Source organism: Palaemon carinicauda, chromosome 17 (assembly GCF_036898095.1).
Source record: "Palaemon carinicauda isolate YSFRI2023 chromosome 17, ASM3689809v2, whole genome shotgun sequence".
NCBI lineage: Eukaryota > Metazoa > Arthropoda > Malacostraca > Decapoda > Palaemonidae > Palaemon > Palaemon carinicauda.
Window position 1 is genome coordinate 42,164,076 of NC_090741.1, and position 24,775 is coordinate 42,188,850.

The 24,775-nt window shown below is 42.5% G+C and overlaps 1 protein-coding gene across 2 annotated transcripts in view; it reads right to left on the reverse strand.

Annotated features, from left to right (window-relative positions):
* Positions 1–24,484, reverse strand: part of LOC137656696 (protein zer-1 homolog) — a 98,115-nt gene extending 73,631 nt beyond the window's left edge. For both annotated transcript variants that reach the window (XM_068390901.1, XM_068390900.1), the window contains exons 1-3: positions 24,330–24,484; positions 14,909–15,756; positions 3,200–3,365 (exon numbers count right to left, since the gene is read on the reverse strand). In XM_068390901.1, the coding sequence (XP_068247002.1) occupies positions 3,200–3,365; positions 14,909–15,690 (948 nt within the window). In that variant the 5' untranslated portion in view covers positions 15,691–15,756; positions 24,330–24,484. The remainder of the gene's footprint in view (positions 1–3,199; positions 3,366–14,908; positions 15,757–24,329) is intronic.
* Positions 24,485–24,775: the final 291 nt, after the last annotated feature.

Sequence of the window (24,775 nt, forward strand, 5' to 3'; positions counted from 1 at the left end):
TCCTTCAAAAGCTTTCACTCTTGCCTTATGGTGGCTGCTGTCTCTCTCTTAAAGGGTGTTTGAAGAATAAACTCGTTCAGTGGAGAAAGATTGACTTTTCAACCAGGTAAAGAAGACTGTAAAAGCCTTAAAAATTATCCCATACAACTTCTATCACATTCTTCCGTTCCCTTGCCTGTACCACTTTCTCTGGGGCCACGGCTTTCGAGGATCCAAGATAGTAGTTCTTTAACATCATTGGTATTGGAGGGAAGAGAGGACAAGAGTTGATGAATAGCAGGTAGAATCTGTACTGGAAACAACTCTCTGCTCCTTGCTGACCATTTTCAGCAGATGTAGGAGGAGAATACTGCCTGCATTGTTCCCTTCCTCCCTCACTTCCAGTTGGCCAGGTTGAGGTTGAAACGACAGAGCACTGGCCATGTCTTTCTTAGAAGAGAAAGGGACTGGAGATGCAGATCTGGCTCTAGACATTACAGGAGTCTTCTCCAGAGCCAAATTCATGTGAACAACAGTTTGGTGTTCTTGGTGCAGTTGGTAGATGAATAAGGAAGTCCTGGCTCACCTTTCTCCACCTCTCCATTACTATATCGACTTCTTACTGTGGGAACATGGCTGCAGTTTCCAAGAACAGTATGTTCAAAAGGGAAAGTTCCTCCTCTTGTTCCACCTCCTTGGTGGAGCTGGAAGCTATGGCATTCCTTCTCTTCAAGACCCAGTTTGCCTACTGGTTAGCTGATTATTGTGCCAAGAAGGTCTCCCCCTTTGAACCTGACAGAACAAATCCTGGGTCATGGCAAAACATGCTTATAGGCTTATAGGCACCTCATGAATGGCAGATGCAAGGGACAGTGACATTGCCCTAACAAGCAGGAGTGATCAGTGTCCACGTCCCCATTGCATCCAAGCTAGGACCAGGGAGGGCCAGGCAATGGCTGCTGATGACTCAGCAGGTACCCCTACAGATTCTCCCAAACCACCAATCCTGAGCTCACAAGGATGGCGAGGTTGTAGACACCATGGAAACTAACAACTTTGAACGGGACTTGAACCCCAGTCTAGTGATCAGCAGGCAGATTTTCATATGTTGCTTGGAGGCTGGCCATGGAAGCTACTTCAATAGGAGCAAACTCAAAGAGCTGAGAACGTTATACCCTTGTGCTTAAGCCTCTTCACAGGGATCCATACTGTCAGCATAGACACTGTTGGATTAATCAGTAGAGGAAAAGGGTCTTCATCTTCCAATAGGTAGAATTGTTGTTGTCGAGAGCAAGGGAAGGAGAATCTTCTTCGATCAGCTAGTGTAGTAAGTTCTGTGGACTTGGTCTATATTTTGAATCTACATAAAGCTGCAAAAGGAAATTCCAACCATGGACATTCAAGGGCTGACTTTGATCCTTGAGGAGGAATGACATCTATTGATCGTTGCTTGTCATTCCTCCCTTGATGGGAGCCACGTTTGCCACCCTCAAAGACATTTTACTGTACTCACAAATGAATCCCAATAACTTGACAAATGTAGATTCCGTCTCGGTACTCTCCGCTTCCACTGGTGATGGCCCGGAATCGGGTACCATTATAAAAACTCATATCTAATGAGATATGTCTTGACATGTACCCAAAAAGTAGTGTTCTCCTTTGCATATTTGCACACTGGACTGAGAAGGGTAATGGGGTGGTACCCTCTAGAAGAAGAGACAATAGCATGAAGGTCTAACTCTTAGGAGGCTGAGGTTACCCTAGCCTCTGTGCCCTTAGAGGTTGATAAAGCACTAGGTGCTTCAGCCTCTGAAAGGCAAACAGGAGAGCATAGCATGGCATAAAGGCCTATTTGCTTGTTGCTGGAAGGTGAAGAGCCTTGCCAACAATCGCACATTTGTGCCACGGCTTCTGGATGCTTGTACGAGCAATCAGAGTGGTCTTAAGAAGTCACTTGCATTGAATCATCGCGTGGACGTATTGGAAGGTCTTGGTAAATTGCAAGTTCTTATGTCGTTGACCAGTCTCGCAGCACGGAAAAATCTTGTGATGTGGACCGGTCTTGGCAAACAGGAGGACCTCAGTGCATGGAAGGATCATGATAAATTGACTTAGAGAGATAAGAAGAAACAGGTAACAGGTGTCCTGTAATCGAATGTCACGAGTACAATCATATGGTATCCAAGTATGTGTGGAGAAGGATCATGAAGAAATGGTGTGCACAGAGCCCATACATGCGGAGACTGGTCTTGATGATGGTGGAGAGGTCTGCTGATACATCATGTGAGCAGCATGAGCTTGAGGGAAGAACTCATTTATCATACGGTCGACCACAATCCATCTGCTTGACTGTCACCCGTCTTCCTAGGTCACGTAGCAGGAAGAGAGGAGCTAAAGAATTTCTTTGGCAACAACTTGGATGTTGCCACGTCCAAGGCAAAAAATATCTTAGCCTAATTCCTCTTCTTAATGAATTCTACCCACTGCAGAGATCTCAACTTGCACTCGACACAAGGGGATAACTATAAACAGTCAGGCCCCCTGCAAAAAGTACTGAGTTGATGAGGATCCACGGAGAGCTTGCTCAATAACCCACTGTAGTTATGGCCAGGCTTCCTAAGGAAAACCTGCATCACAGCAAATACAATTCTGGAAGAAAAGAAGAAAAGATTACCATAGCCAGTTTATGAGGCAGCAAAGAAGTACAGTATGTCTTTACTACGCTGCAGCAAAAATCAAAAGTGGCAACTCAGTGGCCTGTATGGTGGTTGGGGCTTACCCACCACCCACCATCTACTACCACCACCTCGTTAACCCTTTTACCCCCAGGCTCTTTGGAAATTTCCAACCCTTAACCCCCAAGGGGTTATTTTTTCCCCAGCACATTTTGCAGTATATTTTTTTTTAAATTGCTCTAACAACCTTAATTTTTGTCATAGAGAGGTCAGGTTGGTCTCATTCTCTAGGAAAATGCCTGAATTTCTTCAAAAAATTATCAAAAATATGAAAAAAAAAATGTTATAGCATTTTTTTGCAAGGACGTACCGGTACATCCATGGAGGTAAAGGGATGAGTTTTGTGAAACGTACCAGTACGTCCTTTGGGGGTAAAAGGGTTAAAAGTTTTATCCGAGTTTTCCAGCTTTGCTAAAATCATACACCTATTAAAGGAAGATGGTTAGTATTGGTGCAGAAATGAATCTTCCGTAAATATTACTCACTTCGTCACAATCTCTGTACTCATCGAAGGTTCCATCTCCAGCTAAATTTGTGCCCGAGATATCGAGACCAGTCAAGTTGGGTAAGCTGGACACTATATCTGCTAGGACTGTATCTGGTGATTCGAACATCCCATACTTTTTGTTGGCTTGGGAAATATCTAGAAACCTGAAAGAAACATTCAAGGAAAGACTAAATTAAATGGATCAATTCAATAAAATACACAAGGCCTTAAAAATGAGAAACTACATTCTTAATTTCATGTACCCTATCAATAAATTAATGCTTGGTCACTCAATAACTATATACATATAAATAAACCTGCTTCAATCATGGTAATTTCATGAAATATGGAATATTGCACAAAAATAAGTACCTGGCATGAATTTATTATGGTGTATTCAACAACAAGCCTATTTCTTTTAATTACATTTTAAAGTTGAAATTAAAATTATTTGTGCTGATATCTGTGTTCCCTGAGTCACCTCAGATACCACACTTAGTCAACTCATACCAAATGGTGCCACAATACTCTAACAATAATCTTACAACTTTAACAGTACCACTGCCTTTTATGGGATATAGCAGCCAAATAAAAAATTCAATAGTTCTTGGTTTTTCGCAGGATCTTTCGCAGCCCCATCAATTTATGTGCCTTATGTTAAGTCTTGTCAGCTTTCAAAGAGTCCTCTCAGAGACATTTTGATGGTGGTATAATTCTATATCAGATTACTACCTGACACCTCTAGGACCCCGTTATAATAATAGAGTCTGTATTGAAAAAATATTTCATATTTCCTTTGATTTTATGCCCCCATCCCAATTAGAAAATGTACCCAATAAATCTAATGATGTCTTATTTCTGAGAGAAGTAGTGCTCTACTCACTGCAGGATGACCAGAATTAAGTTAAAAATACAAAAAAAAAGTCATAACATACAGTACTGATATTACAAAATAACCTGTGACCCACCCTTATTAGCAAAAAAACTCTCAAGATAACGGGTGATGAAATCAGCATAAATTGGCAGCACAGTCTCTTTACCATATTCTTTTAGACTTGCCTATTTTCCCACTAGCATTTTTAAAGTCTTGTAGGAGGCTTTAGGCTTTTAAGTGCAATCAAAATGAGTTTTGAATTCATTTAGCAATTTACAAAATTCCGGTCATTAGAATACTATGTTTTAAGGTACTGGTTTTGACTATCTCAATTTATCTGGTGGTTTAGTTAATTTTCACTGTGATAAAAAAAGTTTTGGATTGTACTATTCCAGTGTATTTTTCTTTAATTAGGATTACTGTATTTCATAGTGTTGCCAACTATGATTCTGTAATGTACCATACCAACAGGGTTTACCTCGATTTTCCTATCTGTTAAATCTATCTTTAATTATACTTTAATTTCTTTCTGTATCAAGATAGATACCCAATATTATCTTTTCTTGTTTTCCATTCAGGGCACATGACATTATAGCCATTCATCTTTTAATATTCCATACTACGTTTTATTTTGGTAACCCAACCACTGAGGGGGGGAAAGCCAGCCTCAACTTGGTGCCGGTCCCAAACACGGGTAAATGGGGAGGGTTGGCGGCAGGAAAGGCATCCGGCCATGAAAAATTAGCCCAAACAACTATGGTCAGTGACTATAATCAGAATGAAATTAATGCTAGGGCGTTCCCCTTAGGCAACGCGTTGGGACCTCACCTGATCCCTCCGAAAAATCGGCAAGGGCTACCCAGTCATGGGCGGGCTGGGTTAAAGAGGCAAGGTCAGAGGAAAATATCTGAGGAGAGGATGAAAGTAGCAACTCTGAATGTAGGGAGAATGACTGGAAAAGTGCGAGAGCTGGTTGACCTCATGGAGAGAAGGAAGATTGGAGTGCTGTGTGCGCAGGAGACCAGGTGGAAGGGAAATAACGCAAGAGAACTAGGCGAAGGTTGTAAACTATATTACAGTGGAGCAAATATGGAAAGAAGAAATGGAGTAGGAATAATATTATCGAAAGAGTTGAAGGAAAATTTGATTGGGTGAATAGGAAAAATGACAGAATTATGAGTTTAAAGCTAGGACTGGGAGCAACAATAGTCAATGTGGTGTGTGCCTATGCCCCACAAACTGAATGTACAGAGGAGGAGAAGGATACATTCTGGGAGGAGATGGACCAGGAGCTTGGAATAATTCCTGCAATGGAAAGGGTAATTATAGGAGGAGATCCGAACGGCAACTCGGGAATTAGTAGGGAAAGGATAGAGAGAGTGCATGGAGGTTGGGGTGTGGGTGAGAGAAATGATGGGGGAGATAGAGTGGGCAATAAAGAAGACAGAAGAGAAGAAGATGGATGTGGCAGAGATGAGAATGTTGAGATGGATGTGTGGGGTGACAAGAAGAGATAAGATAAGAAATGAGGTAATTAGGAGTACCACACGAGTTAGAAAACTATCAGATAAGATCCAAGAAAGTAGACTGAGGTGGTATGGTCATGTCATGAGAAGAGATGAACAGTATATTGGGAGTGATGGAAATGGAGGTACAGGGAATGAGAAGGAGAGGGAGACCAAAGCGAAGGTGGATGGACTGTATCAAGGATGACCTTCGATCAAAGGGATTAACCGGTGATGAGGTGAAGGACACAGGTAGATGGAAAACGCTGGCCAGAAACATCGACCCCACATAGAAGTGGGAAAAGAAGAACACTACATTTTATTTTGGTAGTACTGTACTATACCGCACAGCATCTTGAAGAGATAGATTTGTCTCAAAGGGAATCTAGAGATACTTCCTGGATCTAGGATGGATGGGGATATGAAAAAAAGCATCTTCTAGGTCTATGGTCAACAAGAAGTCAGTCTTCCTGATGGCATGAAGAACGGTGTTGAACCTCATTTGGAGCACAAACTGGTTCAATTGGGAGAGGTCTTTGAAAGATCTAATATCTGCCTTGAAGAGTTGGCTACAAAACCCTGGGGATGTCTGAAACCACCTCTACTGCCTCTTGGACAGCATCTGAGACACATCCACAGCTAGGAGAAGATCTCTTTAACATCCTCTCAAATAGTATAATGGGATCATCGAGTTCGAGTTAATGAAGATGACAGTCAGTGAAGGGGAGGCAATACCCTAAACGGAGAACCTCTACCATCCGACAGCCCCAAAAAAACACCACCTGTCCCAATGACTCTGCAGGCATTCCCCTACTAGTAGTAAGTAGGGGAATCTGCCCTCTCTAGCAGGAGCCACGACGACCTCTGCCCTTCTGTATGGAGAAGTGACCTCTTGGGCATGAGTTGGGAGTCAGGTCCAATTTCTTTGGATGTTAGAAGTCTGTAGGTGGCAGGAGCCAACACTGCTAAGCCTTTTTGAATGGAGAGGGTTTTGGAGGCTGTTAAGGAGTGGGCATTCTAAGGCCCCATGCTTTTTTCATAAATGAAGATTGGTTGGCTTTCTGTGTTTTCTCAATTGTCATAGCAACTTTTGTAGGGGGAAGGTGATGGAAAGTCTACAACATTAGAGTTTTACAGTTAGAGTGCACCTCTAGGAGACAACTGTTAAGAACATTTGGTTAAGACAGCATCTCAGAGCTTCAGTACACAGTTTCCCTTCAGAAAGACTGTCTGGTGCAGAAGGAATTCAAAGGCCCCAGATCAGGACAAGTCCTCGAATTGTTTAATTACGTCTGGATTCTTCACATTATCTGAAACTGCAAAGTGCGACACTGCTCCAGACCAGTGCTCCAGCCAGGAGCAGGCCTGAATGGCTAACATATCGGCTATCCATATTCTGCATTTCAGAAGCTAAAAAGGTGTTGGGGGGGGGGGGTCGCTAGCTTATCGTTAGGTACACCCAGAATGAGGGCAGCTACATCGGGGTTAATGGGTAGAGGGCTAGGGTGCAACTCTGAATCAACATAAAACTTTCTCAAGCGAGAAAGGACCAAAGGAACTCATTTGGACAAACTACTAAATCATAGTGAATTCTCGGCAACTAAGGCCTATCGTTAAAGACGTCAAGAGTGTCGCGATCTTGGTTTGACAAGGACACGACAAAAATCTGTGCTTTGTCATTCTTCCCAGCAGTCAAGGGATTCACCACTGGAGACAGCACCTTCACAGGGGATATGTCAATAGGAACAGGGTCATCAACACGGGACTCTTCAAATACATCCTCTGTAGGGGGAACCAGCTAACCGGAGCAGCAGCAAAAGACTTCTAGGCTCTTGTGGAATTCCGTGACCCTAGAAGTTTCTTCAAAACAAAGGCCACAACTCACACAAATCCAATTTCTCTCCAGGGTCATCAATAGTAATCACAGTGGTGGGAGAAGACAGTGAGAGGGAGGAGTGTCTTGTTCCCACTAGGGGAGGACCATACAACTACCTTCCTTGAACCACTCCTGAAGGGTGGGGAGATGTCTCTTTTCCCCAAGAGCACAAGGCTTTGGAAGAAACTAGGGGAAACAGCCAGCTTCATTTCAGAAGAGGGGAATAAGGAGCTAAAGAGCTTCTTTGGCATCAGCTTAGGCATACCCGCTAATACTAAAGTCCCTCTTAAGACTTCTTTTTCTTCTTTGAAAATTCTGCCCACTGCACAGGAGGCCACTCCCTATACTCCTCACAGGGTGATGACTGCAAAGTCTTGCCCCATTACAAAATGCACAAAGCACATGGGGGTTCAACCTACAGCTTACTCGTGTAGCAGACACACTTGCAGCCTTCTTTTCTAAGGCAAAACCCCATGTCTGGCATAGGAGTGGACATTACAAACCAATCACACACATACTGAAATAAGAAGTCAATGAGCACAGCAGTGTATGTCTGTTCTCAGCTGCAGCCAAAGTCAAAGTGAGGGTTGCCCTGTCTGTTTTGTGGGTGGGGCTTACCAGCCACCCCGTGACCAACTATGTTTACATTATTAAAAGTCTAACGGCCGTTTTAGCTTCAACATTAAAACTTATTAAAGGACAAGGGTTTATGTTATGTGCATGAACAAATATCAGATGACTCAGGTGCACTTATAACATGAAAAATGATATTTTCATAATAAAATAAATTTTTGAACATACTTACCTGGTAGTTATATACAGTATATGGCTTAGTTCCTGACGTCACGGCAGAAATTTCAAAACTCGCGGCAATCGCTGATTGGGTAGCCAGGTGTACCACTAGTGCGCCCTCTACCCAGGTACCTGGAACCATTCCAACTATTCCTCAGATCTTCCATGCCCTTAGGTCTCGAGAGGGGAGGCGGGTGGGAATTAAATTATATATAACTACCAGGTAAGTATGTTCAAAAATTTATTTCATTATGAAAATATAATTTTTAAACATCTGACTTACCTGGTAGTTATATATATATAGCTAATTGGCACCTTTGGTGGAGGGTGAGACACAGCCAACATTGTTGGAATTTACCTAAGAGTTAATAAACAAGCTTAAGGGTTCGTACCTGTTAAGGAAGCTGACTTCAAAGAATTCCTGCCTCATCATGTCCGCTTTCCTTACGAGATCCAGCGATCCACCCAGGGGGCTGAAGACCTCTAGGAGCTGTCAAACCGGTGTATAACCTCTATGCGACAGGACCTCCTCCAATACCCTTGTTCCGGGCGCTCCCAAGGAACAAACTGACCACCTGACTAAAATCAATGATTGTGGAAGACTGCGTCCAATCTCCACAAACAACCATAAAAATACAATAGTTCCAAGAGAAGAAAAAGGTATTAGATCACAGGAATGTAGTGATAGATCCTTCCCCCCCTCTACTGCACTCGCTGCTACGAATGGTCCCAGGGTGTAGCAGTCCTCATGAAGAATCTGGACATGTTTCAAATAGTGTGAGGCGAACACAGATTTACTCCTCCAGAATGTTGTGTCCATAATGCTTTGCAAAGACCTATTCTGCTTGAAGGTTACAGAAGTTGCCACAGCTCTAACTTCATGTGCCTTGACCTTCAAAAGCTTGAGGTCTGACTCACTACAATGTGAATGAGCCTCCCTTATTAAGAGCCTGATGAAGAAGGATAGTGCATTCTTAGATCTCTGTAACGAAGGTTTCTTGACTGAGCACCAAAGTGTTTCAGACTTACCCCGTAAATTCTTCGTTCTTTCCAGGTAGAACTTCAGGGCTCTTATTGGACACAGGACCTTCTCTGATTCCTCTCCAACCAAATCCGAAAGGTTCGGAATTCCAACAGCCTTGGGCCAGGGTTGTGAAGGGCGTTCGTTCTTAGCAAGAAAGCCTAGCTGTAAGGAGCAGATAGCCTTGCTATCTCTAAAGCCTACATTTTTGTTGAAGGCATGAATCTCACTGACCCTTTTTGCTGTCGCCAAACTGACCAAAAAGAGTGTCTTCATGGTGAGGTCCTTAAACGAGGCTGAATGTAAAGGCTCAAACCTGTTACTCATAAGGAACTTCAAGACTATGTCCAGATTCCAAGCTGGCAATTCCTGATGTCGTTCCTTAGTCGTTTCAAAGGATTTGAGAAGGTCCTGGAGATCTTTGTTATTGGATAGGTCCAAATTCCTATGTCTGAAGACGGCCGCTAACATGCTCCTGTAACCCTTGACGGTTGAGGTCGAAAAGTTACATTTCCTTCTAGGGTATAGAAGGAAGTCAGCAATCTGAGTCAAAGAGGTACTGGAAGAGGAAACAGAGTTGACTCTGCACCATTCTCTAAAAACCTCCCACTTGGATTGGTAAACCTTGATGGTGGAAGACCTCCTTGCTCTCGCAATCGCCTTAACTGCCTCCTTCGAAAAACCTCTAGCTCTCGTGAGTTTTTCTATAGTTTGAAGGCAGTTAGATGTAGAGCTTGGAGGTTTTGATGGTACCTTTCCAAGTGGGGTTGTTTGAGTAGATCTACTCTCAATGGGAGGCTTCTCGGTGTGTCCACCATCCATTCCAGTACTTCTGTGAACCACTCTCTTGTGGGCTAAAAGGGGGCCACTAGAGTCATTCTGGTTTCCTCGTGTGACACAAATTTTTGCATTACTTTGTGCACAATCTTGAACGGAGGAAACGCGTACACGTCCAGGTGGGACCAGTGCATGAGGAAAGCATCGATGTGAACTGCTTCGGGACCTGGCATTGGGGAACAGTAAGTCTCCAGTCTCTTCGTGGTTGCGAACAGGTCTATACAAGGACGACACAAAGTCCGCCAAAGGCTCTTGCAGACTTCCTGATGAAGCGTCCACTCTGTAGACAGGACTTGACCTCTTCTGCTGAGATTGTCTGCCATCACGTTTCTTTCCCCTTGAATGAATCTTGTTACTAAGGTTACATTCTTTTCTCTTGCCCAATAACAGTGTTCTCTCACAGTCTCGTAAAGGGACCTCAAGAGGGTTCCGCCTTGCTTGGCTATGTAGGCCAATGCTGTAGTGTTGTCTGAGTTGACCTGTACCACTCTGTTCAGGACTGACCCTTCGAAGCCTTTGAGGGCAAACAGGACTGCCAACTGTTCCTTCTGGTTTATGTGGAGGATCTCCTGATCTTTTGTACAGGAACTCGAGATCTCCAACTTTCCCAGTGTTGCTCCCCACCCCGAGTCCGAGGCGTCGGAACCCAACACAAGGTCTGGGTTCCTCTGTTCCAGAGAAAGACCCTCTTGCAGTTTGATGGGGTCGTTCCACCACTGAAGGCATCGCTTTGTGGATTCTGAAATGGGGATACATTTTGTCTCCAGCTCCTTTCCCTTGTCCCAATGTAGATTGAGGTGGAACTGAAAAGGGCGAAGATTCGGTCTTCCCAGGGAGACAAACTGCTCCAATGAGGAAAGGGTTCCCAGAAGACTCATCCAATCCCTCACCGAACACTTTTGCTTCTCTAGAAAGCATTGAAGCTTCACCAGGGTTTGTTCCGTCCTTGAGGCAGACGGAAAAGCCCGAAAAACTCTACTCCGAATCTCCATCCTCAAATACAGAATCTCTTGGGAGGGAGTCAGTTGAGACTTGTCTCTGTTTACCAGAAGACCCAGTTCTTCTGATAACTTCAACGTCATCTGCAGATCCACCAGACAGCGATCGTAGGAATGAGCTCTGAGTAGCCAGTCGTCCAGATACAGAGAGGCTTTGATACCTCTTAAATGCTGCATTCCCGCTACATTTGACATTAACTTCGTAAAGGTTTGAGGCGCGGTGCTTAGGCCGAAACAAAGAGCCCGAAACTGGAAAACTTCCTCCTTGTACATGAACCTTAGGAATTTCCTGAACTTTGGATGGATGGGGATGTGAAAATAAGCATCCTGGAGGTCTAAAGAGACCATACAGTTGTCCTTTCTGACTGCTGCTAGGACTGATTTTGTTGTCTCCATAGTGAACTTTGTCTTCTGAACGAAGACGTTGAGTGCACTTACATCTAGGACTGGTCTCCATCCCCCCCGAGTTCTTGGGAACCAGGAACCAGCGGTTGTAAAATCCTGGTGACCGTAAATCTCGCACCTTCTCTAATAATAGACACATTTGATGTTGCATCGCCTGTATCTTTGTGTCCTCTCTGTATCTGGCCAAGAGATCTAAGGGAGTCACTACTAAAGGAGGTTTTCCAATGAAAGGGATTTTGTATCCCTCCTTGAGCAACTAAACGGACCAAAGGTCTGCTCCTCTCCTCTCCCACACTTTCCAGAAGTTGGTTAGCCTGGCTCCTACTGCTGTCTGAAGGCGAAAGCAGTCAGACCCTGCTTCGCCCTGGTGTCGAGCCTCTCTTCTTTGCTCTCCTTCCCTCGGGTCTGGTACTACCCCTGCTGAAAGTTTTCCCTCAAAAGGGCTGAGAAAACTGATGAGATGGTGTTTCCTCGTTAGGTTTGCAGCTTGAGAAGGATGTAGGTAGAACCTTCCTTGCTGTTTTGGACACTAAGTCCAGTGTAGCCTTTTGGGCTAACGCGGAAATGACTTCTCCTAACAGATCTTGCAGGAAAAGGAGCGAAGAAAGAGGTGCATAAAGCAGCTCAGATTTCTGCATGGGCGTAACCCAATTCGCCAGAAAAGAGCACATTTAGGCCCTTTTTCTTAATGACACCTGCTGAGAAAAGTGCCGCTAACTCATTGGCCCCATTTCTCAACGCCTTGCCCATACATGACATAATATGGACGAGACCTTCTGTGTCAACATCCTTCAAAGAATCCAACCTTTTCCCGAAGACTCCCAGAAATCAATCGAGGAAATTAAGAACTTCGAAGGCTCTGAAAATGCCTTTGAGCTGGTGGTCCAATTCAGAAGTTGACCAAAAGACTTAAGTCCTTTTCATGGCCATCCAACGAGGGGCGTCCACCAGACTCGAGCAGTCCCCTTGGGCAGAGGCAGGGACTCCCAGGCTGAGAGCTTCGTACCTAATACTCGAACTGGATACTAATCTGGCCGGATTGTTTTTCCCCTGGTCTTTCTTAGATTGCATCCAGTCTCCCATAACCTTTAAGGCTCTCTTGGATGAACGAGACAAAACCATCTTCGTAGCATAAGACTCCTTCGAAGATTTCCCGAGCGTCTTTTCGTGACTCCTGGAGTCATGACATCCAAAATCTTGACGCCTGGCGTCATGGTGTCCAAAAACATGACGCTCGGAGCCATGACGTCCGCGTTTTTTGACGCTCGGCTTCATGATTTACTTTTACTTTTAGAGGTTTATTTCTCGCCCTCCATCAGAAACTAAAGAGTCTGTTCAGGCGGACCTTGATGTGTGAAAATAATTTCTTTCCAGTTTTATATTTTGCTTTGTATCTTTACAGTTATTCGGTAGCATTTGTATTCAGGCTTAATAGTTTTCAGATCACTATTACTGTATAACACTTTCCAAAGAGATAAGGCTTCAGGTTTCTCGTGAAAGCTGCCTCATTTTCGCTATTCTTGACATCAAGTGGAAGGTGGTTGAAGAGTCTCTGTGCAGCATAACAAAATGTTCTTCCTCATATTGCATGATTCACACTAATTTTGAATAGTTATTATGGGTCAACATCATGTCTAACTCTTACAGCAGCGTTAGAAGCTTGACATCCAAGGCTCTGACGCTCGGCGTTACGACGTCCAAGTTCTTGACGCTCGGCGTCATGACATCCAAGGTTCTGATGCTCGGCGTCACGACGTCCAACTTCTTGACGCTCAGTGTCATGACTTCCAACTACTCGACGCTTGGCGTGATAGAGTCCAATTCCTTGACGCTCAGCGTCATGACCCTCTTGACGCTTGGTGTCATGGCGTTTAGAATCTTGACGCTCGACGTCATGACGAGCAACTCTCTTATAGTCTGCAGGCTGCTCTTTTGGTTCCTACCGAAGTAGATGGCCGCTTGGCCGGAGGACTTCCATCTGAGCAGGAAGGGAAATACATAAGACGCCAGCCCCGTCTGTGAGCTGCGTTAACCAACGGCGAAGATAACACTTTTACTTCAGCTTTCCCATGGCGAGGGCGAACGTCCTGGGAAGCATCAACAGGTACGCTCAAGGGGACGACTGCTCGGGAGCTAACGCCTCTCGCCTTCCTTCGCCTGTCGACATTCCTTCTCCCAGGGGTTGGGGAGCTTGGAAGAGGTCCAGGGCTAAGAGAACGACATATCTGAGCAGCCGCACCCTCCACTGCACTGATTTTAGCACTGAAACTTGCACTTTTTAACTCTCACATCAGACCATAATCTAGACCTGCCAGCTACGAGAGATTCTACTCTTTCGCTAAGGGCTTGAATAAGAATCCAACAGGCTAACGATTAATATTAGTATTCCCAATATCGAAATATTAAATAACGATACATAGTATTTTGTGGGACTGTATCGATCGTCATGAGTACTACGTAGCGTAAATTTGACTGTACGCTAGTTTTATTTAATCTCTGATAATAGATCGATGATTATCTAAAGAAAGTATACTAAGAGGACAAATATTTTCTTAAAAATAATATATTTCCTTTTACATTATAAAAATTAAATACTTTTGCTTTGTAAGTTAGTATTTTCTTTACATTCCTTGCAAGAAAAAGAAATGAATTTACATATTTTGCAAGTCATTCTTCGTAGAGTTTACGTCACATGACTTGTGACATCATAGTTCTGGCGGAATGATTTCCTTCCACCATCATGTCTTTAAGAGTTGGTTCGTTAGTTTTTACAGTAGGGGGAAAAACTCCTGATCCTATCCCTTTCAAGCTTACGAACATAGCGATCATATTCCAACCACTCACTCTCAGTAAAAAAAACCACACGAGCGAAAGCCAAAGCCAAAGTGTACTTCACCAAATTAACTGCAAAAAAACACAGGCCAAACCGAGCGAAATTCCAACGATGTCACCGTTGTACTTCACAAAATAAACTGCAAAAAACACAGGCCAAAGCGAGCGAAATTCCAACGATGTCCCCGTTAAGGCGGCAGGGAAGATCTGAGAAATAGTTGGAATGGTTCCAGGTTCCTGGGGAGAGGGCACACTGGTGGTACACCTGGCTACCCAATCGGCGATTGCCGCGAGTTTTGAAATTTCTGCCGTGACGTCAGGAACTAAGCCATATATATAACTACCAGGTAAGTCAGATGTTCAAAAAGCAATGTTTTCAACACTGTACTGTACCTTGCACAATTCATGTCTCTTTAATATGCAATTTTATTTTCTTCAAGCAGATCCAAACCAATATGAAATTAACAAAGTTACATTTAAGGAATACATATATAGATGGCAATAAATGAAATTACTCAGCACTGCAATTACAAAATGTTAGAAAATACCAAACAAAACAACTCTTACCTTAGGGACTTCATCATCATTATCGTAGAAACGGTGTCCTGGATTCTTTGCACGCTATGCAGGATCAGTGACACCAGACATTTCATATCGAGGATATATTTCACATCGTTTAAAAAGAAACATCCGGACAAGTCTAAGTGAGTTAGTTTAGACAATGGTTTCAAGAGCAAAGCAAAGTACTGGGGCTCCATTGGAATATAGAGTTCTCGCACAACAAGTCGCCTGAGGTTTGGAGTTCGTAAGATGTAACCCCGTTGTTCTATTTCACTGACTGGACTAGAGTCTGAACTATCACTGGAATCTGGTAAAGGATTTGAAAACACTGTGTCTGGCAGAATATTTCTTGTCTTACCAATCACCAAAGAAGTCAAACATTCCCCCACACCCTCTCTATTAACATTTTTTAAAGTTCTTTTAGTCAACTTGCTACAGTTACTGATGTCTAGTTCTATTAAGTGATGAGAGAGTAGGTGATTCAGACCTTCGTCCGAGATGGAAGAATTTCTCACCGTCACTCTCTTTAGTCTCGTCAAAACCACATCTTTGAATATATTAATAAATTTGTCATCGAGACCCTCCGGGGCCATCTCTTGCCACAAGGTGATGAGCTTTTCGCATATTTCCATTGGCAGGGCCAATCCAGAGCGTAGACGCCACAATCCCGTTTCAGGCTCCAGTTCGCAAAAGGTTTCTGGATGTTGGATGACGAACTTTCCACAGGCATCCAGGAGTGGCTCGGGAGAGCTGTCGTCCCATGGGAAGTTTACAATTACAGCTCCCATGTTGGAGCACGATGCAGTGTCTTCTCACAACAATAAACTAATGCATTTTTTTTTTAGTTTATAAGCCTGGAAAAGAAGAGAACTGTTAATAACATTAAATAGTTTAGTTCTAAATTGCTTTTCATTAGTTATTAAAATTTAGATCATCTAGATGCAAACATGATGCATTTTGAGATTGGGGTTGCCGAAGAGCTCAGTTCATGACCATCGAACTCACTACCAATCACTGTTTTTAGTCAAGAGATTTAGCTGCCACTAATGAGCTAACCAACATATGTCTCATAAATTCCTATATTCATTTGTATAAAACAATCAAAAATTTTTATCTTTATTTTTCCTAACTGAATAAACTTGAGTCCTTTAATAGGAGCATGATTTTGGCTTGGCTGGTATGGCTGTTAAATATCAATAAAGTAATAATAGTTACAGATGGGTGGAGGTTATGCCCATACTACGTACAAATGATGATTGGTCACAGGAAAACCTATCCATGAGGTTTAAATGTTGTTTGAATGTATGGTATATGGTAACTATGATAAATGGGTTTACATGCATTTTATCCACCCCTACCCTTGTATGGGTGGAAAGGAGGGATACTTCTTAACCAAACTTGTCTGGAAAGAAAATTTGTTCAAATATGAGGATTACCTGGGTTGTGGTGGCCGATGTGGTAACATCCCTGACTGGTGATCACCAGACTGGGGTTCGAGACCTGCTCAAACTCGTTAGTTCCTTTGGTCGCTGGGGGGTTTGGGGGAGCATATAGGTTTAACCAATAATAGCATAACTGCTGCAACCCAGAGGGGAAGAAAGAAAGAGGTTGGCCAGTCCTCCTATCTTTCATTCTACGGCTGTATCTAGACCACCATCTTGGTCAAAAGAAACTTCTTGTCCAACGGGGGAGCGAGGTTTACTGCAGTCTGTTGAGCAGCTACCACCAGATCAACAGTAAAGATATCCAAGGACTTGTGGGTATAGTTCAGAGGGTAGTGGGCAGTAAAGGTTATCTGATGTTTCCAGATTCCTGCCTTCAAGACTTGCACCACTGACAGGTTCTTCTTGAATAATAGGGTGGAGCCAATACCAGATTTTGAGCTCAAGCCCAAGATGGTCCTTCCATCCCCTTGCTGGTTGCAGATTAATCATTTCTGAGGGTCTCAAGAAGAAAGAACACACCAGTGTTCTTGGGTACCGGTATCTTCTTTATACCCTTCCAGTGATGATAAGTCTCTAGTGTTCCGGCCTGTAGCGCTATATTCTCTCAAACAGAAAGGACAGAGAAGGACTAGAACTGGATTCATGAGTAGCTGGTTCTTGGATCCTGGCTTTCACCATGACTAAAGCTAGTATGAAGGCAGTCTTGAGGGTCAGATCTGTGTCTGATGCCTGCCTCAAGGGCTTATATTGAGCACGCATTAGAAACCTGAGGACTAGGCTGACATCTCACTCCACGTCCCTAAAATCCTGGAGAGGGTAGGACTGCATAGTCTCTGACCAGAGAAGTATCGCTTCTAAGACAACAATTGCAGAAAATAACACACTTCCCATGGTGGACAGCTGCAGACGACCTTCAAAGGTATCCAAACATCTCCTATGAAGTGCCTAACAAAAAGGCTATTGCTTAGAGGAGATCATGGACAGTCACCAATCATAAAGTAGATGGAATGCCACTGAGCTGTGGTACCTCCGAAGGTGGAACTAACAAAAGAGGGTAGACCATTAAGTAGTTCTTTCACTACCTCATCGAGTATCAGCAGATATGGAAATCATTTAGCATTTGGACAATTGGGAGGTACCAAGGCCATCCCCAGAACTGAAAAGATAGTTGACTGTGCCCACAATCTCTTTATCAAAGTTCCAGGTGTCAAGGTAGTGACACCTATGTCCAATAACAGAAGAGAAGTAGATTCCTCCATGATGTAAAATTGTCTCTGTTTCTGCCTGGAGAGTGCCTGTGGCAAAATCTTTGTGGAGTGACTCATCCTAAGAAGGTTTCTTCAGGAGGAGTCTTGCAAATTCATTTTGTATATAGCTTTCCTGGCCAGATCTGACCAAGGAAGTTCCAAAGCTGTTTTAGTTCCCTGAGGAGCCCCAAAGAGCTTCTCAACTGAAGTCTTCCTGCCCTTCTTTGGCACTTTGGTTAGCTCTCCTGAGCAGTTAATCTTCCTGATGAGGACCAAGACTCTTATAAAGGTTGACTAAGACTCCTAGTCTTCTGACTACGCTGGGGCAGGGCCTGGATCAGGAGCTGAAAGGTCTATTCAGTAGTCTCAAGAGGCTTCTTACCTCTCAAAAGAGGGTGAAAATCCTTGTGATTTTGAGGGGGTTGGTGAAATCTTGATCTCCTTAGGGACCAATCTTCAAAAGGGTCATCTTTTGTGGACCTAGAACCCTTGTTCCTGTGCTACCTTGAATTGTGGACCGACGAGTCCTAGAGTTACCAAACTCCTGGTGCCGAAGTTTTCTTTTATAGTTTCAAGGAGACCTCTCCCTCGAGGACAACCTCAAGGAGTTAAGTCTTGACAGGCTCGTTATATAAGTTTTTATAGACATCTCCCTCATGCCTGGTCTCCTCGTCTCTAAAAACTTGTGGAGAGCAATCTGTGTTCTTCCTGCAAACTCTGGAACACTTCCTCTGACCATGAGTGCTGTCAGAAAGAGGAGAAAGAAGCAGAGACCTTGCTATATAATGAAAGCTCTCCAAAGGAGGATTGTTCTCTAGCCTTGTATCTCTGGGTGAGGTCAGTCTTACAAACCGAGTGTGAAGTTTCTTCTTCTAAGGACCCTGTAATGGGGGAATTTACATGCGATGACAACTTATCGTATACAGAAGCATGTGTGGATGCGTGTACCTGAACTGGGGAGATAGCGTCAACAAGTAAGCGCCTCCAATAAGGTGAATACAAGCATACAGGGGAATGCATAAGGTTAAGGTGAGCGCACATGAGGGCGTGAAGAGAGCGCTTGCACAGGGTTATGTCTCCATAATGAGAGGGCATGTATGTAGAAAACCAGGCAAAATACCGAGAGCTATTTGAAGAGCACACGAGCGTTAAGATTTTCTGGAACTGTGGTGGTCGATGTAGTAACATCCCTGACTGGTGAAATCCAAACTGGGGTTCGAGTCCCGCTCAAAATCGAGAGTTTCTTTGGTCGCTGGAACCTTACCATCCTTGTGAGCTAAGGATGGGAGGTTTGAGGGAGCCTAAAGGTCTATCTGATGAGTCATCAGCAGTCATTGCCTGGCCTTCCTTGGTCCTAGCTTGGGAGGAGAGGGGGGCTTATATGCTGATAATATGTATATATGTTCAGTCTCTAGGGCATTGTCCTGCTCGATAGAGCAATGGCACTGTCCCTTGCCCCTGTCATTCATGAGCAGCCTTTAAACCTTTAAGAGTATATAAGCATCATACTCCCTATATTTCTAGGAGATAGTTGTGTCAAGAGGTGATTGCTAGAGCAGGCGAACAGACAAAGCCACAGGAACTGGTGTGTATTCTTTAACTGGATGGCTCAAGCACACACAGGATGCACATAAATGTCTAAAGAAGAATGCGCACGAGGACATCCACCAGAGTTCACCTTATTAGAAGAGTGCACAATCGTAAGTAATCGCTCATATTCAAAAGATCATGAGTCAATAAGAGAGTGAGCACTTGTGTTACTAGCCAATTTATCGCTAACATAACAGCATACTCTGACTTGCATATCCTCCTGATTTGAAAAAAGCGTGTTAGGTGGTTTAAGCACTTGAATAGCAAGGCGTGTTTATTTGTTGCCAAGTGAACGCATTTGTGCTCCAAAAGGGGCGGAAATGCTAACCCCATAGTGCGCATTAATAGGTGAGCACGCTTGCACATGGATAGATGAGCATGCTCAGGCCCACAAATGTTAGTTTGTCTTCTGACTAATGCGCACCAAGTGGCAAGCGTGAATAGGTAAATATCCATCGCCGTGAGCACATGTGCAGGGGAGTCCTCTAAGTTTGAATAATTTACACTAAGTTGATTGCGGGAGCAAACAGGCGAGCGTGCACAAACAGAGGATTGCTCATCATCACGAGCGCACGTACGAGAACAAGAGAGTGCTCTCTAGCAGGAAAGAACGCATGAACAGAAGATTACTCATCATCATGAGCATGCACAAAGGGACACACATGAGCAGGTGAATGCTAGGCTGACAAATGTGTGTTAAGTGAAGACTGTGCACACACATTCAGGTGAGTGCACTCCACCAGGAGGGCTAGGGCTAACCGATGAATGCTCTTGAAAATGAGCGCACCTGCCCCTGTAATTTCCCGTAGGAAAGATCTCTTCCTCTGAAGATGTAATAATACACATCTTGACAGCAGGAGGAGGATCCCTTGAAGTAGCAGTGACATCCTTGTTGTGCTTCTGAACAGTAGGATGACCTGGCCGTAGGTCTAGCAGGCAAAGAGGTAGCTGGAAAGGGGCACAGAGGCGCAGAAGGTTTCAAGAGCTTCCTTTCCTGTTCAAAGGTAGATGATAGTGACCCTGAAGGCAAGGATTGTTGATCAACTGCATCTACAGGGGGTAGCAGAACGGAGCGGGTCACCCCAAGGACTTTATCCACTGGTGCAGCAAACAAAACAAGGTCAGGAGGAGAAGACTTTGTTTCAGAGGAAGCTAACGCTATTAAAAGTCTTTCCTTGGACAGAATACATTCCAGCCATGAGGAAGGCCACAGTAACCTTAGGATGTTGTTACTGACTTGAGACATCACCTGAAATAACAACACCAACGGATACTGGTCTCGCTCGGGCCTTACCCAAGGGTTAATTCAGTGATGTCTTCCTACTTGAAATTCCGTCCAGAAGAGGGGGACAGAGAAGGATCAGAAGCTTGATTTCCCAGAGGAGAAAGAAGACAACCAGCAGATTTCTTTGACTTCAAGGAAGACCCCAAAGGTGATGAATCTCACTTGTTTATCTTCTTCCTCTTCCTGCCAAACTCTTGCTACTGGGAGGATGACCTCTCCCTACACTTTTCACAGGGCAAGCAGTCATGCACCCTGCAAGAAAGATGTTCATCTTCCTCATAAAAGTCCCACACCGCTGTCCGGAAACTTCAGAGCAAGACTGCATGCCTATTTGTGGTTTATCCATTTCAAGGCACACACACCAAGAGACAATTTTTAAAAGAAAAAGGAAAAATTAATAGGCCAAGTTTAGGGCATACTCCGTGGCTGAAATCAAAGCATCTTCACAGTGAGCTGACAAGGGACAAGGCATCCTCCATTATACGGCAGCAACTACTGCATTGAAACATCATTAAAACTTTTAACCGCCAAGTTTAAGCTCCACTGAAATCATACTCCTAAAGGACTAGAGTTTGTATCTGTGTAGGAACTAATGGGAATTTTAATCCTGTTTTCTATGACAGTCATCTACATCCACCGTTGTGCTTTAGTTGTAATGAAATCTATATGTCCTAGCCTAAGGTACCTCCACCTAACATGACTTCAATCAGTGTGTCCTTACTTAATAAACTGGGAGGGCTTCACACTTCTGCAACCACTATTTCTTCACATTGTAACATTTTAAAATGCAATAAAGTACATCTTAGGCTTTGCCTGCTGCTCAAGGCAAATATTACAATACTGTATGGAAGAAATTAAAGGAGTTTCAATAATCTTTATATCAAATTAAAAAATACTGTAAGTCTTGTAAAATCATGTATTGTGGTTTGGAGTTATAATAAGAAACTTTAATTCTATAAAAAATTTTATATTGGGATATAAGATGAAATGTATGACCTATCCGCAAACCTACCATACATACTAAATCGAGGTCCTACACATGCTATGTTGTAGCCTACCCTGTAGTTTAGACGAGGGAAAGTAATCCCCATGCCCTACCCACTGTTATGTACGGCAGATAGTACAGTATAGAAAAAGAGGGAAATACTAACATTAATATTGCCCGCATCCACGATGGGACATTTATTCACATCCTCTCGATGTTCTTGCCAAATTACTTTCTTATAAAGTTTTTGTCATAACTTTGTTGTTTTCCCTTTAAAACCATTCTATTTTTATTTTCCATTTTCCCTTAGGATTAAAACATGATTGGCATTTGGAAATCCAGACATATTTTCATGCCTGAAAAATCATATTTAGCCAGGGAATCAAAAGTAGGAATATGACCTATCCTTAGAATCCCCACCTAACCTAATACTGGGCATTGTGTCCTTACACACCATGGGGGAGGGGCTATGACCCCAAGGATGCTCTTTTCATATCTTAACTCAAGTGTCTTGCCTTACTAAGGTGTGAACACAAGGTTATCCACTATAGTCCGATGCTCCCAGTTATGGAAAAGGAAGTGATTAATAAAACGGAATATTTTTTTGTGGCTGAAAATTTTCTTTTCGGTAAAAAATACCTTAATACAGAAACCGTAGAAACAATAGCACCATTTCTTGGTCTTTGAATAAGAAAATTCCTGTCACCTCCAAATACTGCATATTTTTCCCTTTACATAGAGTATAGTAGCTACTGCAGTTTGGCCATTTGCCATAATTTATGGCTACACAATTCATCAGTGGCTTCTTCATATTTAAATCAAATGGAAATGAGCATATACAGTATTAGGAATAGTTTTATTGGCAATCAGGGCACAATTACTTCATACCTAAACAAGTGCATCAATAGAGGGCCACCCGTTGAGACACTACCGCTAGAGAGTTATTGGATCCTTTGACTGCTCAGACAGTAATACATTGGATCCCTCTCTCTAGTTACGGCTCATTTTTTATTTACCGACACATACACAAAATAGTCTGGCGTATTCTTTACACATTCTCGTCTTTCCTCTTACACCTGACAACACTGATATTACCAAACACTTCTATCTAATTTCTCTTCTTGTTTTGTTAAAGTTTTTTATAGTTTATATAGGAAATATTTATTTTAATGTTACTGTTCTTAAAATATTTAATTTTTCCTTTTTTCTTTTCCTCACTGGGCTATTTTCCCTGTTGGGGCCCCTTGGCTTATAGCATCCTGCTTTTCCAACTAGGGTTGTAGCTTAGCAAGTAATAATAATAATAATAATAATAATAATAATAATAATAATATTAATAATAATAAAAACTAAGAAAATAGAGTACGTGCCACAATGATGGAAGGCCATGTGATAAAGAAAAACACTTAATTGGTCATTTAGAAGATGCCTGCATTTCCAGCCCAGTTCTAATATGATCATTATTAAAGGGAGGGAGATTTACCAGCCCAAAGAGTCAAACATGAGAAAATGGGTGGCTTAAATAACCATCTTAATAAAAGTGACATATAGAAAAGAGATTCGACAAGAAGAGCGTTGAGAGAATGAGAATAAAAATTTTGTCGTGAGAGTGGTTGGTGATGTGTCAATATATACCGAAAAGAAAGTTTAATTACATTTAACTTAATCAAAAAGATATGTCATAACCTAAATTGAATCTGTGGAACTTTGTGAAATTCAAACTTGCAGCTGACATTTCATGTTGAATGGGGTGACATAATTCTTTATTCATAGTTCATAGATGACATATATTTTACCGTTGTTACTGACCTTAAAGACATTTTATACTCTATTTCTTACTTCTCATAAAGTTTATTTCTTAATTTCCTTTCCTCATAGGTCCATTGGGGTGAATGTAGATCATTGGACAGGCTATTTCTTTCTTATTACTTGTCAAATATATTTTCTTTATATGGAAAACATCATTTGTATTGATATGATATAACATATAAAGCTATTTATAAGATTTACATATTATGATTTGGAGCCTTTGTATTTCAGCGGCCAGTTCCTCCAGCGAGCATAAAATATGGACACCAACTAAACTAAACTTCGCCCCCTAACCTAACCTGCAAGCCGTGACCTTACCTACTTACCTAACACCCCCTGCGGCCCCCTTACACAGCTGTACTCTTAGTCAATCGTCATACATACTGTTGGCCGCTATCATACATGCAACCCCATGAATTAACTCTGCTCGACATAGTTACATGCCCCATCTGTCATTATACATACTTCGTCCTATTGTTATTCTTATTATTAACCAAGCTACAACCCTAGTTGGAAAAGCAAGATGGTATAAGACCAAGGGCTCCAATAGGGAAAATAGCCCAGTGAGAAAAGGAAATAAATGATGAGAACAAATTAACAATAAATCATTATAAAATCGAGTTAAAGAAGTAGTGAGGGTTTAATGGTTCCAAGAGTCAATAAAAATACACAGGTATATACTTAAGACTTTAAAATCCACCTTTAACAGACCCAATGAGACGAGAGAACCAATATCATAATCTACGACTAACCTAACCTATGAAATGCTAAATCTTGGTTGTGGGAGGCCTTATGCAAATTATGGTCGCAATATCATAAAACAATAAGCAAACACAATGTTCCTGGCTAATGAAAGTGACGTCAATAACAAATGGGGTGAATATATAAACAGATTATCTAAGAAAAACAATGACGTAGGCTAGACTAGACAGGGGAGGCTTTGACACAATATCGCCCACACACAAATACACTTATGGTAAACAAGAGAACACTTAAATAGGGTCTTAAAGATCATTATGGTTCACTTCAAGTACTTGGCATTTAATTTCCAGAATCACCACCTCACCTTGGTACCAACAGACGCGAGCGATGGCGATTATAAAAGTTAAACTCAGGACAAATCGGGTGTTTTCTGACGATTCTTCTTCGGGTTGTTTACAATGGCAGTGTCTATAAGGGTTGTGAAGGCCATATGAAAGGAGGATCGAACTCTACGTGATACTGATAATAATAATTATAATTATTTATAATGATAATTCTAATGTTTATTGGAGAAAATTTTACATACAAGATATTAATAATAATTAATAATAAAGATTCAGTCCAAGCCCATGTAGAGAAGAGCTCTCCTTTGGTATTCTATAAAGGATCTTCATCCTATTTAGTTTAATAAAAGGGATTCATCTTTTCAGCCTTCTCCTCTTATACTCATCAAAACTTGACATTCTCAAGTGAAGAAAAAACTATTTCATGTGGTCATTTACGTAATAACACGAACACCTAAATAGTTCT